Raw genomic sequence first — 14,529 nt, forward strand, 5'->3', positions numbered from 1 at the left:
GATATACATGGTGCCGAGCGATATTTCTTAGAAAAATAGTTCAGTATTTGCATTATATTTTAAAAATATTCATCTGCCAGGGTTCAATATGGCGAAAAGGTCAATTTGCACAATAGATTTCAGATACAAAGTATTATGCTGGATGGCCTTTCTAAAACAACTGACAAGCAAAAATTGAACACGGCTCCTCACAATGGCAAATTTACAAAGGGTGCTATCATATTCATATTAATAATGAGAGCAAGAAATAAAAGGAATGGCATTAGAATTCAATATAATTAACCAAAACATATAGCATCCCTTCAGTGTGGTCTTATTTCTAGGGAAGGGTCATTTAAATGATGTAATGTTCTCACTGATGAAACTGTTATACCCATGATGTAGTCCAACGGTCATTACAGTGCCACAGATAAATCGGTCCTTTGAGTCTCTCTGCAATGCTTTTGGCGACCATAAAAAAATGTATTCCAAGGGTTTTATTAGACTTTCGAACAAACAGCAGCTAGCTTGTCCTACAATGTAAAGGTCTTGCCTCAGCAAGTTACTGGTTGGATCTTTTATGAGGTATTGGTATTTGCCGTAGTTTTATTGTGATATTTCCGCAAGTGACAGTATGCAGTATGTAGGTAAAAATAATAATGAGAAGTTGTAAACGCAAAAAAAGAGATCCAGGACTACAAATATTTATGTTTAAAATATATATATTTATATGGTCAATTTTAGGTGTCCACAGAGTCAGATTATTCATTTAGATCAAAAAGGTTTGGAAAAAAGATGCAATGCGAACCAAAATATGGCGCTTTGTTGTTATTTTATTTCTGTGTAAGGCATGAACTACTGGCAGATAAGTTGACATTTATTAATATATTAATTTTCCTGAACTAGTTCCAGATTGTGACATCAGTGTGAATGATGATTGCTACCGGCTTTCCAGTCAAAAATTATCTGGATCGTTTGCGCCGTCAAAGTCAGCCAATAAATTCATGTTGGCCCTGATGGTGGTATTCAGCCAAGTATTGTTAGAGGTCAAACTTGCTGAAAAAAAAGTTTGTGACACACTTCCAGGTCAATTCTCAATCAAACTTGGTGTGCATAAGGACTACATCGCCCTGGTTTATATTTCAACACCCTTAATGAAATCAAATCAAGAAACACATGTCATTCAACTTTCTTTCTCTCCTAAATCCACCTTCATTTGCAAATAAAGAGGGTTTTTTGAACGCCTTGCATGCACTGACAGAACATAGGCAATTATGGAGCCCTTCATGACAAACTGATAAGAGAAAATCGGAGTGGGGGCTGGTCGACATAACGCAAGAATGCCTGCAGATGGAGAAAGATTTGGATCTTGGAAAAGACATTAACATGGTGGGTGAGACAATCCGATGAAATTGAAAAGAGGAGCGATGCCAGGTGGATGAATGTTCTGCAGACAAAACCTACAAGCATAGAAAACTAAATTGCAGGTCCCAAAACAGCAAAAAGCACCACCTATGACTAAGCCACACGAAATAAGTGACTGCTAATAATGCTAAGTGACAATCCAGAGAAAAGAAAGGTCACTATCAAAGTGTCTGTCGCACTGAAGAAGCAGATTGTTTCTTTCTGGGCTCAGTGTCATCTGAAAAGGCTGCATGGACTGCTGATGTAGAGATGATGAACAAAATGTTTACATTCAAGCTTGACGTAGGAGCAGATGTGACGCCAATGTCATAGGCCAATTTTGATGGCCTGTTTCTTAGCAGCCGGGCCTCCAGAAACCATTGTTCGGTCCGGGGAGGATTCTAACGGAGGTACTAGTCTTCAACAGACTGGAGCTTAAGCACGGAACCAACCAGACATGCGAATAGGCTTAAAAAAAACACGAGTATATCTATGCTTGGGTTATCCACTATATAGGCATGATCACTCTCAAAACAACCTATCTCATGGGTTGTAGTGGGTTACCCAATGTTGGCGAATAAAAAATGTTGATCAACGTAGATGCTAAAATGGGATTCTGTCAGATTCCACACACAGATGAAACGGTGAAGTACACCTCATTTGCAACACCCTTTGGTCGGTTGAACTGTAACTGTCTTCGCTTTAGTGTCAACTCAGCACACGAGTATTTCCAGCGTGCAATGGTAAAGGTCAAAGAAGAGCTGGAGGGTGTGTTTTGTCACCTGCTGGTGTGAGGACGTGATCAAGAGGTGCAGGACTATCACCTCCATGTTTTGCTATGGAAAGTGGAAAAGGGAAAAGGCGAAACACTCCAAAAAACAAAAGTATTGAACCCTTCCTGGGTCACAGCATCAGCTTCCCATACTTGTTCAAGATGGAAGCCATCCGAGAAATGATGGAAACCACAAATGAGAGTGGGTTAAGAGGCAGGAAAATAAGTTTAAAGGACTGTGTGGTGGTAAAGATACTGAGCCAAAATAACCCTGCCAAACTAAATTTTAAATCAGAGTGAACAAACATGCAAGACTTGGCAAGTGAATGAATAAGAATGACTGCGAAGCATTTTACATTTTGATTCAAGCATTCATTTCTCTGCTATCTGTGTATTGTATTCAACTTTCATAGCTTGATGCAGCCCGTAGCAGAATCTTATCTTCATCAGCTGCTCAGTGCGATACAATTTCCAATATTTGTCTGAACACGATGAGGCGCCTGCTCATTCCCGTGAATTTTTACAATGAGATGTCTTCCACTTTTGTTTCTGCTCAGTCTGGAATCAGTTAGGTGGTTTGTCATTTGCGACCAAGTCACAATCGCATTTGTTCCTACAAATGTATTCTGCAGAGTCGTGCTAATATTTGACCGTGAGAGGCTGCAGCCGCCGGGCCCCCACGGCTCGCTCGGCTGCCAATTGAATCGGCGCCTTGTCTATCAGCACAAGCGCCGGACAAATTTGCAGCGTTGTTAATCCAAATTTGATGGCATCCATTTGCATAACAAGTCAAAATGACAGGCAGAGCGTGAAAGGATATCGACTGCACGGAAATGATGTTTGTATGCCAAGTAAATGTATGACGCTTTGTTAATGAAATTGGCAAATTACAATGACCGAATAGACAGCAACTTATCGCTTATTTTTGTTTAAACAATTCAAATTCCATTTCAAGCTGTGTTGAAAACACACTGATGCCCTTTAAAAAGAATGATTACAAATATCTTTCGGGCAGAGTTTGACTGAGTAATTTGAGTTTTTGGAGAGTGATGAGTATATATTTAAAATTGTTTTTGAGCGATGCATCTAAACACTCGCCTATTTGTTTTAAAGCAGCATTTTTTAGATTTAAACAAATTGGGCATTTTCCAGAAGAAAAATAAAGACGCAAGTTCTAAAACTAAAAGCACTGGATCAAAATAAGCATGGAATGTGACATTTTACCATACCATTGAGTTGGAAACCATAAATAGAAATAATGGAGAATTTAAATCACATAGAGCTGATAACACGAATTGAGACCAATTTGGATTCCTCACCTTTAGCTGATTGTTGACTCCTTATTAAACTTCAATAATAAATCTCAACTAAGTCATGTGAGAGATGTTCCACTCTGTTAATGAGGAAATATTATTTGGCCTTTTTTTCTAGCAACACTATTTAGTTTGTTGTTATAATACACTTTGTTTTTCCCATTATTCCTGTGGCTGAGATTACTACTGGTGGTGTCTTTATCAGCATATTTCATTGTTTTTTTAGCCTTAATACGATTTCCTGCTCAACCAGTAGCACTGCCTTGGCAGTTATCTTTTTCTGTCCTAGTCCATTCTTTGCTGGCGGCGACTTGACAGGCCTTCCGCCAGTAAAAAATATAGTTTATACATCACCAACTTGACAGGCTTACAGGCAGTAAAAGAATATAAATAACAACTTGAGATGCTGCATTTCAGCACACAGTATTTTCTATGTTTTCATATCTTAAATACATAGATTTTCTGTAAACACATTTGACCGAAGAGAATATTGAAATGAACTTAAATATCTTAAGAGTTCATATACTAAATTTCAATCTGCAATCCTTACTCAAGGCGACGATGAAAGAGTGAATTTGTCATGTGGAGAGCAGAAAGATGTTCCCGGATGTGCCAGGCTCAACTTTGAACAGTTTTTTTTTTTTTTGCCGAGGGCGAAACGCATTAATGCATCTTGAAACATGAAAGGCTCAAACTGTTCATTGTTGACTTGCTGCATATTTACTCTGATAGCATAGTTTCGTATTTCAAGGTACACACATTTTTTTTCCTTTGACTACCTTTATATCCTGAGTTAACTGGAATAGATGACAGAACTCATTAGGAGTACATCAACAAAATGAAGCTATGTTCCACTTAAATGTCTTTTTTTTCCCAATCAAATCTACATTTGGTTAAGAGCTACACAATGTTCTACTAAAGAATGGTTTTAATTTCACAAAACATGATTTCCAAGACTATTGTACAATGATAAAATTGTAATTTGAGGGCTATAATGTAAAAATGGAAAGAATGAAATATTAGAGGAGTACTATTACTAGAAAAAAAAACCCAAAAATCATTTTTTTAGAGTTTTGTCTCCGAAAAGGAGCAGTAAAGAGTAAAGAAAAAGAAAGTGAATTCCTCCTCTCAGCTTCCATTTCCCTCTCTCCAGATTCTAAAGCCCAACTTTTCTTGCGAGAACATAATCGAAATATTAATATAATTATTAGATATCAAACCCAACACATCCTGTACTGCAGTGTCGAGCTTTTTCCCAGTTAACAACATCAAATAGTCACTTAGTGCACACAAGTCTCGTTGCCAGCGTAAATATCTCCTTGTGGAAATCTCTCTGCTTACAGCTGCTTTATTATTGGCTGAGTAAATCCCACTACATATAATTACTGGCCGTGCTTCTTTTGTTGTAAGCTTTATTTTTGCTTATTGGCATCGCCATCGATAAGCACTCACGGTGGAGTTGTTTTTTCATTAGCTGCTCGCCAAAGTTAAATTCCAGGAATTCTACAGGGATTGTTTTCCTTTGTGCTTCATTAGTTGGAATTACTTGACTGTAGATCTCATTTAAATAGATCCAGTTTGTTGTCAATAAATCGCATACAACAAAAATAAATGATTTCTATTCTTGCAATGAATTAAATGGTTAAGAGGTTAAGGATAATGTTACCAATTTACCCCTTTTCCAGTGAATGACATTTTTAATAAAATTAAACATATACATTTTGAAAACTCATCAATTATAGCATTAACAAAAACTGTCCTTCACTTCTTATCCTTTAACGCACTGCATTTACTTTTTAACCGCCCCAAGAATTACTTTGTAGGCAATTATTGATAAAATAAAAAGTATTTGTTTGAAGAAAAGGCAGTAATAACAATATACATTTTCTATACCTTTACTTCCTTTAACCATCTTCTCTGAATGGCTGCTAGTTTATTGCATGACTCACCTGCCAAGCATGCAGTGGTCATTTTAATCAAACCAGACACATTCCCCACCCAAAAATCATCTGAGCACACACTTGAAATGGGAAAAAAAGGAAAAAAACACACACAGACATACTACACTCACACAAAACAAGCAACACTAACCTCGGGCGTCGAAAAACTCTTCATCGGAACTATCCACAGACTCCTGCGCAATCTTCTGCAGACACCAATGAGGCGCACTGTGCTTCCGTGACGGACCTGGAGGGTCACAAGAATAACAAAAGCAGATTAAAAAAAATGAATAAAACTAATGACATTTGACGAAAATTTGCATTATAATTCCAACAACCCATTTTACAATTTTTTTCTGGAAGTTCTCCAAGGCATGCTCCATTGTGTCATTCTTTTCCTTTAGATTCAACAACAACAATTTGGTCTCAAAGTTGTGCCCATCAGCAGTGAAATTAACCAAAAATGGTTGTTGCCAGTCCTGCACGGGTGGTTAACTATTGTGTAAATATTACGAAATAAACTAAACTAAAATCTGGAGGCTTTACGCTAACACACAAAAAATATAAAAAGCAGCATTGCTGGCTGACGTTATAACAATACACACAGGCACATCACTTGCTTATGAAACTATTCATGTATTATGCATGCCTGTGTTTTACATCCTCCCAGTGGGTGGCCAAGGCGCGCACACACACACACACACACACACACACACACACACACACACACACACACACACACACACACACACACACACACACACACACACACACACACTCCAATGGTCAATGTCAAAGAATATCAGAGCCCAAAAAAATGAGCTTGGTCATAGAAGGAATTAAAATCATATTTTATGGGTTTTTCCTCATTAGAGTTGCAGTTAACATGAAATATACAGTAGAAAAAAATTGTAAATCATCCCAATAGGATGTCAGTGAAGAAGATTAACATTCAGTGTGGTTTACAAATGTGATCAATAGATAGTATGGAATAGAATTGGATGAAACCAAATTGATTTTTAGCCCTACCTATCAGGAAGGTTTATTTTTATTATTATGATTATTCTTATTCTTGTGTGCATCCTCTTGGATGGAAAACCTCGGTAGATACAAACAAGACCTGGCATCATTTGTTATGGTGACGTCCCTCAAAAGGCACAAAAATGACAGACTAGGCTGTTTTCTATTGATTGCATGCAGCGTGTGCACAACGGATACACGGAAACATGTCGATACTGTTTGAACTGATTCAATGTGGAAAAAGACAAAGCATTCCTTACTCAGCTTGTTGCATCATCAAAACACAGTGATTCAGAATAAGTTGAGCACAAGATAAAGTTGATCATTTTTGTAAACAAACAAAATTGAGGCACCTTAAGAACTATTTGAAAAGCAAGTATACACTATTAAAACTGTCCATTTAAAAAAAAAAAGCAAAATCCATGACATAATTGCTGAAAATGTGCAGAGGATGGACAGAGCTGACTAGATGATGGTATAATACCCACACTCCTAAGCCGCCAGAACTTGCTATTAATATCTCGCCCTCCAATCCAATCAAAACTCAATGTGGCACGATCGATAGCCGCAGTCGATGCGAGCCAGACGCCTACGTTAATCTGCCCTCCAAAAATGTCAAATGAGTGGCGCGCAACACACAATTAGACTGCCAAACACTATTGCACGTAAGAAAAAAGGACATTGTCCGTCCTTACTTTGCAATAATGGACATCCTCACTCTACAGCTGGGATGTCAAAAGCCATGCTCAAGGGCTGGTGTGGATGCAGGATTTTTTTTTCCCATGATATAGCTCAGAGAATTTAACTCTGGGTTGTCAAAAAGCACATTCATGCCAACTAGAGCTCACGGGAGCCGGTCTAGTTTATTTTTGGCCATAAAAAGGTAACATAATGGCTGCCATTTAGGGGGATAAGCATCCCATTTTGATGATTGTTCATTTGTCAAAATGGGTGGAACGTCGACCGCCGTCATTGGCACTTGATTTGGTGGCTTTGTGCTGATTTCCAAGTGACTTCTTGTTGGTTTTCAGCCATTTGAAGGTTCCTTGGCTGCCAATGATTGCGCCATTTTGAGCAGCACTTTGTGGAATAGTTTCGAAATCCCTGTTCGGCTGTTGCATCGTTGTGTCCTTGGAGAGTCTTTGGCACTTTCGATGGCATGCGCAGTCAAGACGTTAGGCTCAAATCAAAGTCATGGCAATACTTGTTGCTCCATTTTGCTTTCGTTTCTCCTGCCTTGTCCTCGGGTGGGATGTTTTGTTTTTTTTATTCCTGTTCCTAAACAGATTAGCATGGATCTTATTCTTGATTTGCCCTTCTACCTCCTAATTTAACTCACAGTATTCAATTGTTGACTTTTTATTTTTTTTGGTCTGTGTTTATTCTTTGATCTTTCCCAATTTTAACATTTATGTCACAAAAGCAATTATGGTTGTTTCTATGTTTTCTCCTCTATCAAGCCTAGATTGTCTTGTTAAATTGCACCAGTTCATTTTTGCTTTTGTCTTCTGTGATGTTTATCAAAAGATGCCAACCTGGATACAGACAATGTTAATTTGGTGGTGATTTCTTCTCTTGTCATATTTACAATCTTGATACTCAAGCATTGTTGTTGATTGCTTTTTGCTTTTGCACTCAATTCCAGGGTTCTTTTGTCACTGCTCTATGCTCTCATTTTTATTCGTTTAGGGGCTCGCTTTCTTCTCTTTGTGTGCAACATCAGAAGCCAACAAATGTGTTTCCATTTCCTTTTTCTTCTTATCTCGTGGCTGTTTCAGTACTACAATTGTTCGCATCTCATTTTCTGAACCGCTCTATCCTCACTAGGGTCACGGGGGTGCTGGAGCCTATCCCAGCAAACAACGATGGCAAACAACCATCCATGCTCACACTAGGGGCATTTTAGAATGTCCAATCAGCCTACCATGCATTTCTACGGAATGTGGGAGGAAACTGGAGTACCCAGATAAAACCCACACAGGCCCGGGGAGAACATGCAAGCTCCACACAGATGGACCGACTTGGATTTGAACCCAGGTCCCCCACTGTGAGGCCAACGCACTAACCACTCATCCGCCAGGCCGCTTACAATTGTCCTCCCTTTTCTCAATGATTTTACAAACTGCAGATTTTGCCATCTTTGTTCATTTTGTCCTCGTCTTCCTCAGCTTCACCGGTCCTAATAATGTGATTTCTGATGAAGGATGCATTAAACTGACACTCTGTTCCTACTCTGCTGAGGGGAATATGCAGTGGGAACAATTTCACCACAGCTTGTCATTTTATTTACAATCGCAAAGTTCACATCATTCGGCTGGAAAAGGAGGCAAAATGTCTTTCTTTTCCCAATGTCCATCTCCTGAACCGTTCATGCTTAATTCCAGGCAAACATGCAATCAGCTGACCAACTCAAAACTCATCCCACAATCCAACCAGCTAGCCTGGTGATCCATCGCCATATACTCAACATCATCCATCCTTTTCAGACTCTAACCACCAAGCATCACCTGACCCAACTATCCACCTTGTAAACCCATGCATTACAAAACCCAAACAAGCCGGCATTCAGCAGTCAGCTCACAACTCACAGGTCCATCCGACCAATCCATCATTGTTAAATCCGATGCCGCCAGTGTCTTGCTTTGTCATTGACCTGAAACATTAAGTTCCAGACACCATGGCCTCACCATGACCAACATTCATAACATTTCAATTAAGGTAATTTGATCTGTTGAAACACAATGCAGCAACAATCATGAAGCAAAAAGGCATCACCTAAAACAGCAGTGGCCATTTAAAATTACACAACGCTGAATATGCTACACAATACCTATACGGCTAAATAATAAGCTGTGGGTTGCGGAAGTTCCACGTTAGCATTCAGAACACAGACGGGGGTTTATAGGCGCTGCTATTTTTAGCCCGGTGCATAACAAAACAAGTCCAAGCTCTGTTATTCAATTGGAAAGCAAATGAAAAGCAAAAGTTCCAGACTGACAGCCTTTTATTCAATAGGAGAAAAATAAAATTCTCGGGGGGGCTTTAACTCACACTATTAAGTGGAAGTGAGAGAAAAAAAGACGAGCTGCAGAGATAACACACATGACTGTGAGCAATTTGGAAAGAGAAGGTAAAATTGTCTGTTGTTCACAGACCTTATGGTGATACTAAGGAAATGTGCCTAAGGAGAAGTGCTGAACGATCACTTAGAAGGAAAATGTCTGGTTTGTCTTGAAATAATTGCATGTACCCAATAAAAGCATGAATTGTTTAAAAGTACAACCTGTGTGTGATATGAATTCTTGACATTTATGCATGTTTCAGTGCACAAAATATCAATTTTCAATAAGCCAAAAGGATTTTCACCATTTCAAAAGTCAGATTAAGGTTCTCTGATGTTAACATTAACCCCCCATTAAAGAATTTTTGCGTGTATTGTCGACACGATTTAGTCACCAAAATCTATTCCACAACCCCGTTATTACTTCTATGGATTCTTTTTCTATCAATTCCAAATAATGCATACTTAACCCTGTATGCCCATGACAAGAAAAATAAATATTGTTCTTTGTCATAGAAAAACCAGTGTGATCAAAAGTTTTAATCTACCTGTTGCCAGTTGAACATAAGAAAAACCGATTTTGTTTCGACTAAACCAGGCAAGAATTTGAAAGTAAATTGCAATGATGTCATCAATATTATAAGTCATAGTTTTTCCTGACTCTTCTTTTGTTAGAGTTTCTTGAGGATATTCATTTTATAGACTTTTACTAATAAAAAAAAGTTGGAAAATGCGAATTGAAGAAACCTTGAAAATGTGCCTGTGCGTGTGAGTCTGTCTGTCCCAGCAGCAAGTAATAAGGTAGAGGTATTATACGGACCCCCTGCGGCAGATTTCTTCCTTTGCTCTCTCCTCATGGAAAAGGTCAGAGAGCGCAAATGTCAGAGGGGGGTAGGGGTGGGCTTCCGTGTTGAGGCAAGTCAAACACGCCAAGTTGATATTGAATCGCCCCAGGACATTGAGGAACCAAACAACAATATGTTTGATACAATGACAATATTGTGCACCAAAAGAACACCGGCGACCAATGTTTACAGACAAGGTAAATTATTTTTAAAAAAGCTCATGCCAAAGCACAGACAAAGGAAAAAATATAACAGAAATTGAACAGTACGTTTTTTGACACTAATGAGCTCATCTCAATGTATTTTGTTTAGTCGGTGTGTTCATTATAGTTCCGAAATAAAGTTTGTTGTGAAGCAGGACCGTGTATGCTCAAATATATAATCGATGTGAAACTTTTTATATCAACTCAAATGTGTGTAATGATTTCAGAACAGTGAGACGTACACGCTAAACACTTTCCACAGCTTTTGCTTATTTGTCAAATATTGACGTTAATTCATCTTTGCAAGTGTTAGATGGACCAACACTTGTTTTTTACGAAGCTGATATTTGAATTATGTAAGGTAATCACTCCTCAACTCCTACATTACAGGAATAGTCAAAACTAGTTTTTTTTATTTATAAAAAATAAAATGTGACCAATTGCAAGTTAACCATGGACTGCATGCAATTAAAAAATTCTAATAGCTTGATATCACTTGTTTACACACATGTATATGGATACATATTGTTTAGATTTTGTGTATTTTTCTGAAACCGAGGGGAAAAAAACTGATCCCCATGAAAGCCATTTGTTTTTTTCAAATAACATAATCAAAAAGATCTTCACTGAGATGATGCTTCTCTTGATGGTTAATATGGATGCCTTCGCCTACAATCATCCGCATGTTGAATCCCAGGCATATGTACACTTTGATCCCCCGAGAACACTCTAAACAAAGCTCAAGTGGCAAAATTCCAAATGAAGGCAAGTGAAAGCAACAGCGAACCTCATTTGTTTTTGTTTTTTTACCACGACATCACAGAGACAACGGAAATTCTTAAAAGGCGTATAATTGGGAAATATTTGTGTGTTTGTATGGTAGGCCATGTCCTTTTCTTAAAAACAAACATAAGCCATTTATTTGTTCCATTTTGTTGAGTTCTGGAATATTCAAGCAGCAACCTGTTGTTTGTGTACAATTCTGCAGTGTCTAGTAAAACAAAGATGAATACATTAAAAAGAAGGGGGATATTATAAAAACACTTTTTTCCAATTTGATTCTTATACACACCCACACACACACATCAGCACACCTTCAAACACAATTTGCCCAAAGCAGGCTTTATGTAACGCCCTAAAATACTATCTTTATACCCCAACATCAGGACTAAAAAGCCTCATTTTAAACCACATCTCTACTACAAACCACCCATCAGAGCCTCGACCTTAGTTTGAAGGTTTACTTGAAATCCTTAACTCTGGGAAGAATCTTACATTTTGCTTCACCTGGCTGAACACTTGTATGACTGTTACTTAAAGGCATTCATTCTACTGTAAATCAAGACATCACCCTCCAAGGAGATCTCCACAAAATGATATATTCTCTCCGGTCTTGAGCATCTCTCCTAGTTTAAGCTTAACATTTGAGCAGATCGCAACAGTATGACACGGGGAGATGTTCACATTCCAGCAGATCGAGGCACTCGGAGGTACCTGTTAACAGCACACGCAGGGCGGGCACGCATGCAGATGTTTCGCTTACCTCCTCCTCCTCCTCCTGCACCTCCTCCTCTTCTCGCTTCCTTGGACATGCTGTCCTCGCTGGAAAAGATCTCTTCTCCTTCCTAGACCAGTTAACGCCAAAATAATGAAGGTTAAGGCTGCGCAGTTTAAAAATAAAAAAAAAATAAAAATAAAAAAAAAGCTCCGGTAGTACACCGACGCGAGCTTGCCACCGTAGCCGCCTGGTGCGCCTTCTCTCCCGGCGTTGAGGTACCGCGCTCCTACCCTGGCATCCACCTGTGTCAAGCGGCCATCCGCTCGACCCCTCCCGCACCAGCAACACCGCAGCCGCCGCGCATACTTTTGGGAGGGTTTGTTGTCTCTGTGCAGACTTGGCTCACATGGCCACCCAGCAAAGCTTCCTCCCTCATCCACCTCTCCCCCTCTCACCCCCGCTAGTAAATCCAGAAGAGATGAAGAGAGTGCCGGTCTACAGCGCCACTGTCTCCAGCGGTGCGAACGTCCGAAGCGGCTTGAAGGGCGTCCGTCCCCTCGGTCACCACAAACAAACAAATCCGGCAATTCCGGTTTTTTTTTTCTCTCGCGAGTAGTCCGTGAGTGCAGTAAGATGATTGGCAATTAACGCCAATCAAATGCAACCAGTCACGTGAAGGTGCTTGATTTGGATTTAGACTTTTGGATAGATGCTTTTGGTTTGCCATGTCTATTGATGTGACTGATCTGCAACTTTACTGCTGTCAACTCAAATGAGAAATGTATATACGAGTTCAATGAGACATTTATATACAAGAAAACAGCCTTAGGGCTGCTCGGCGGTTGCGTGGTTAACACGTTGGCCTGAGAGTGGGAGTTCTGGGTTCAAATCCAGGTCGGTCTAACAGTATGGAGTTTGCGAGTTCTCCCTGGGCCTGTGTGGGTTTTCTCCAGGTATTCTGGTTTCCTCCCACATTCCAAATACATGCATGGTTGGCTGATGGTTGTTTGCCTGCTCTTGCCTTGCAATTGGCTGGCCGCTAATTCAGGGTGTCACCTGCCTCTGGCCTGAAGTCAGCTGGAATAGGCCCCAGCACCCCCGGTGACCATTGTGAGGATAAAGTGGTTCAGAAAATGAATAAAAAAATTAAAACAGCCTTTGACTAGCAATAAATACACTGTTGTAGTAACTATATACAAGGTTTCAAAACAACACAAGCATGACATTTTATACAATCTATGCATGAAATGGTAATGGAGCAGATTACAGGCCTGAAATCTAGCCATTATCTGCTCAAATTTGACAAGACACTTTTGTATCCACAGCCCTATTTCTGACCCTCATGGGCTATAAAATAAAAGATATCAACCCACACACACATCACAGTCAACTGTTAAACACTATCTACCATCAACTAATGTCTCCTGATGCCCTTCCTTACTTCAACACCAGAATGGAGAAAAATGTCTATTTAAAAAAAACTATAATAAAAACAATAGTATTTACAGCATGGGAAAAAAAGACAAAACACATTTTCAGTGCTCTCTTTAAGGAATGCCGGAAATGATTCCAATTGTTACCAAATGGAACCCATGTAATACAATATTGTCGACAGACAATGCTCCATTGGCAATAGATTCAGTTTTTGTTTGGTTGACACCAATTTAACCGTAAAGCTTGTTCATGGAGCTCAGCACAAAAGAGAGCTAATTCAATTAACTCTCTCAAAGAGGTATTGTCTCAACATATTCCACGTTCCAATGGGCTACCGCCACTTTTTTTCCATGTGGGTACACATGAAGTATTCATTAGGAAATTGTTTATTCAAATGTTAAAAGCACACAAGAATTTATTTTTAAAAAGGGATTTTCAGACAGCAAAAGTTAACTCATACTTGATCATATTTAAAGTTGCATTATCACCTCAGACTTGACAGAATTCCATGGATTTGACTTCACCGCAGTAAAATATACCACGATTAAATGTTTAGCATCAGTTAACATTGATAGAGTGTCAGGTTGTATATGTATTTACTAAATAAGTCAGAAAGCAATGAAGATTCTCTGGAATCCTTACATTTGCATAAAGTCCTGTTTAATGAGCCACCGAGGTATCCGATTTATTTCATGAGTCCTGCTACAATAGATAAGTCTAACAAATTTAGTGTCTCGCAGTGACATTAGTAAGGATTTAATGTGCTCTAATTTTCCACAGGATACTACTGAGTTTTAAAGGTAGTAGTATTGAGTGTCATAGCGAGAGACAAAATAATTTTGCAGCCCTTTTGAGGCAAAGTAACTTTTTAAAAAGTGTGAGAATCCTAATTATAAAGATTGCAATTCCAAACCATGAAAGATTATTTATAGGTGTGATGGTGACTGCATTATAATAATATGAGTCGGTGGGCTTTTTTGTCCATTAACTCAATTTGAAGGTGACTAGAGTGAGTGAAGAAGCGCTGCATTTGAAAAGATTCTTCGATTTACCTCCTGAG

The 14,529-nt window shown here is 39.0% G+C and overlaps 1 protein-coding gene across 3 annotated transcripts in view; it reads right to left on the reverse strand.

Moving 5' to 3' along the window:
• Nucleotides 1-12,620, reverse strand: part of pitpnm3 (PITPNM family member 3) — a 40,220-nt gene extending 27,600 nt beyond the window's left edge. The window contains exons 1-3 of one of the 3 annotated variants that reach the window (XM_077722880.1): nucleotides 12,261-12,620; nucleotides 12,081-12,162; nucleotides 5,560-5,655 (exon numbers count right to left, since the gene is read on the reverse strand). In XM_077722880.1, the coding sequence (XP_077579006.1) occupies nucleotides 5,560-5,655; nucleotides 12,081-12,129 (145 nt within the window). In that variant the 5' untranslated portion in view covers nucleotides 12,130-12,162; nucleotides 12,261-12,620. Of the gene's footprint in view, nucleotides 1-5,559; nucleotides 5,656-12,080 lie in introns of all 3 variants that reach the window. The other 2 variants (XM_077722881.1, XM_077722882.1) reach the window with 2 other exon arrangements.
• Between the last annotated feature and the right edge of the window lie 1,909 nt (nucleotides 12,621-14,529).

This window comes from Stigmatopora nigra, chromosome 8, assembly GCF_051989575.1.
Source record: "Stigmatopora nigra isolate UIUO_SnigA chromosome 8, RoL_Snig_1.1, whole genome shotgun sequence".
Classification (NCBI taxonomy): Eukaryota; Metazoa; Chordata; class Actinopteri; order Syngnathiformes; family Syngnathidae; genus Stigmatopora; species Stigmatopora nigra.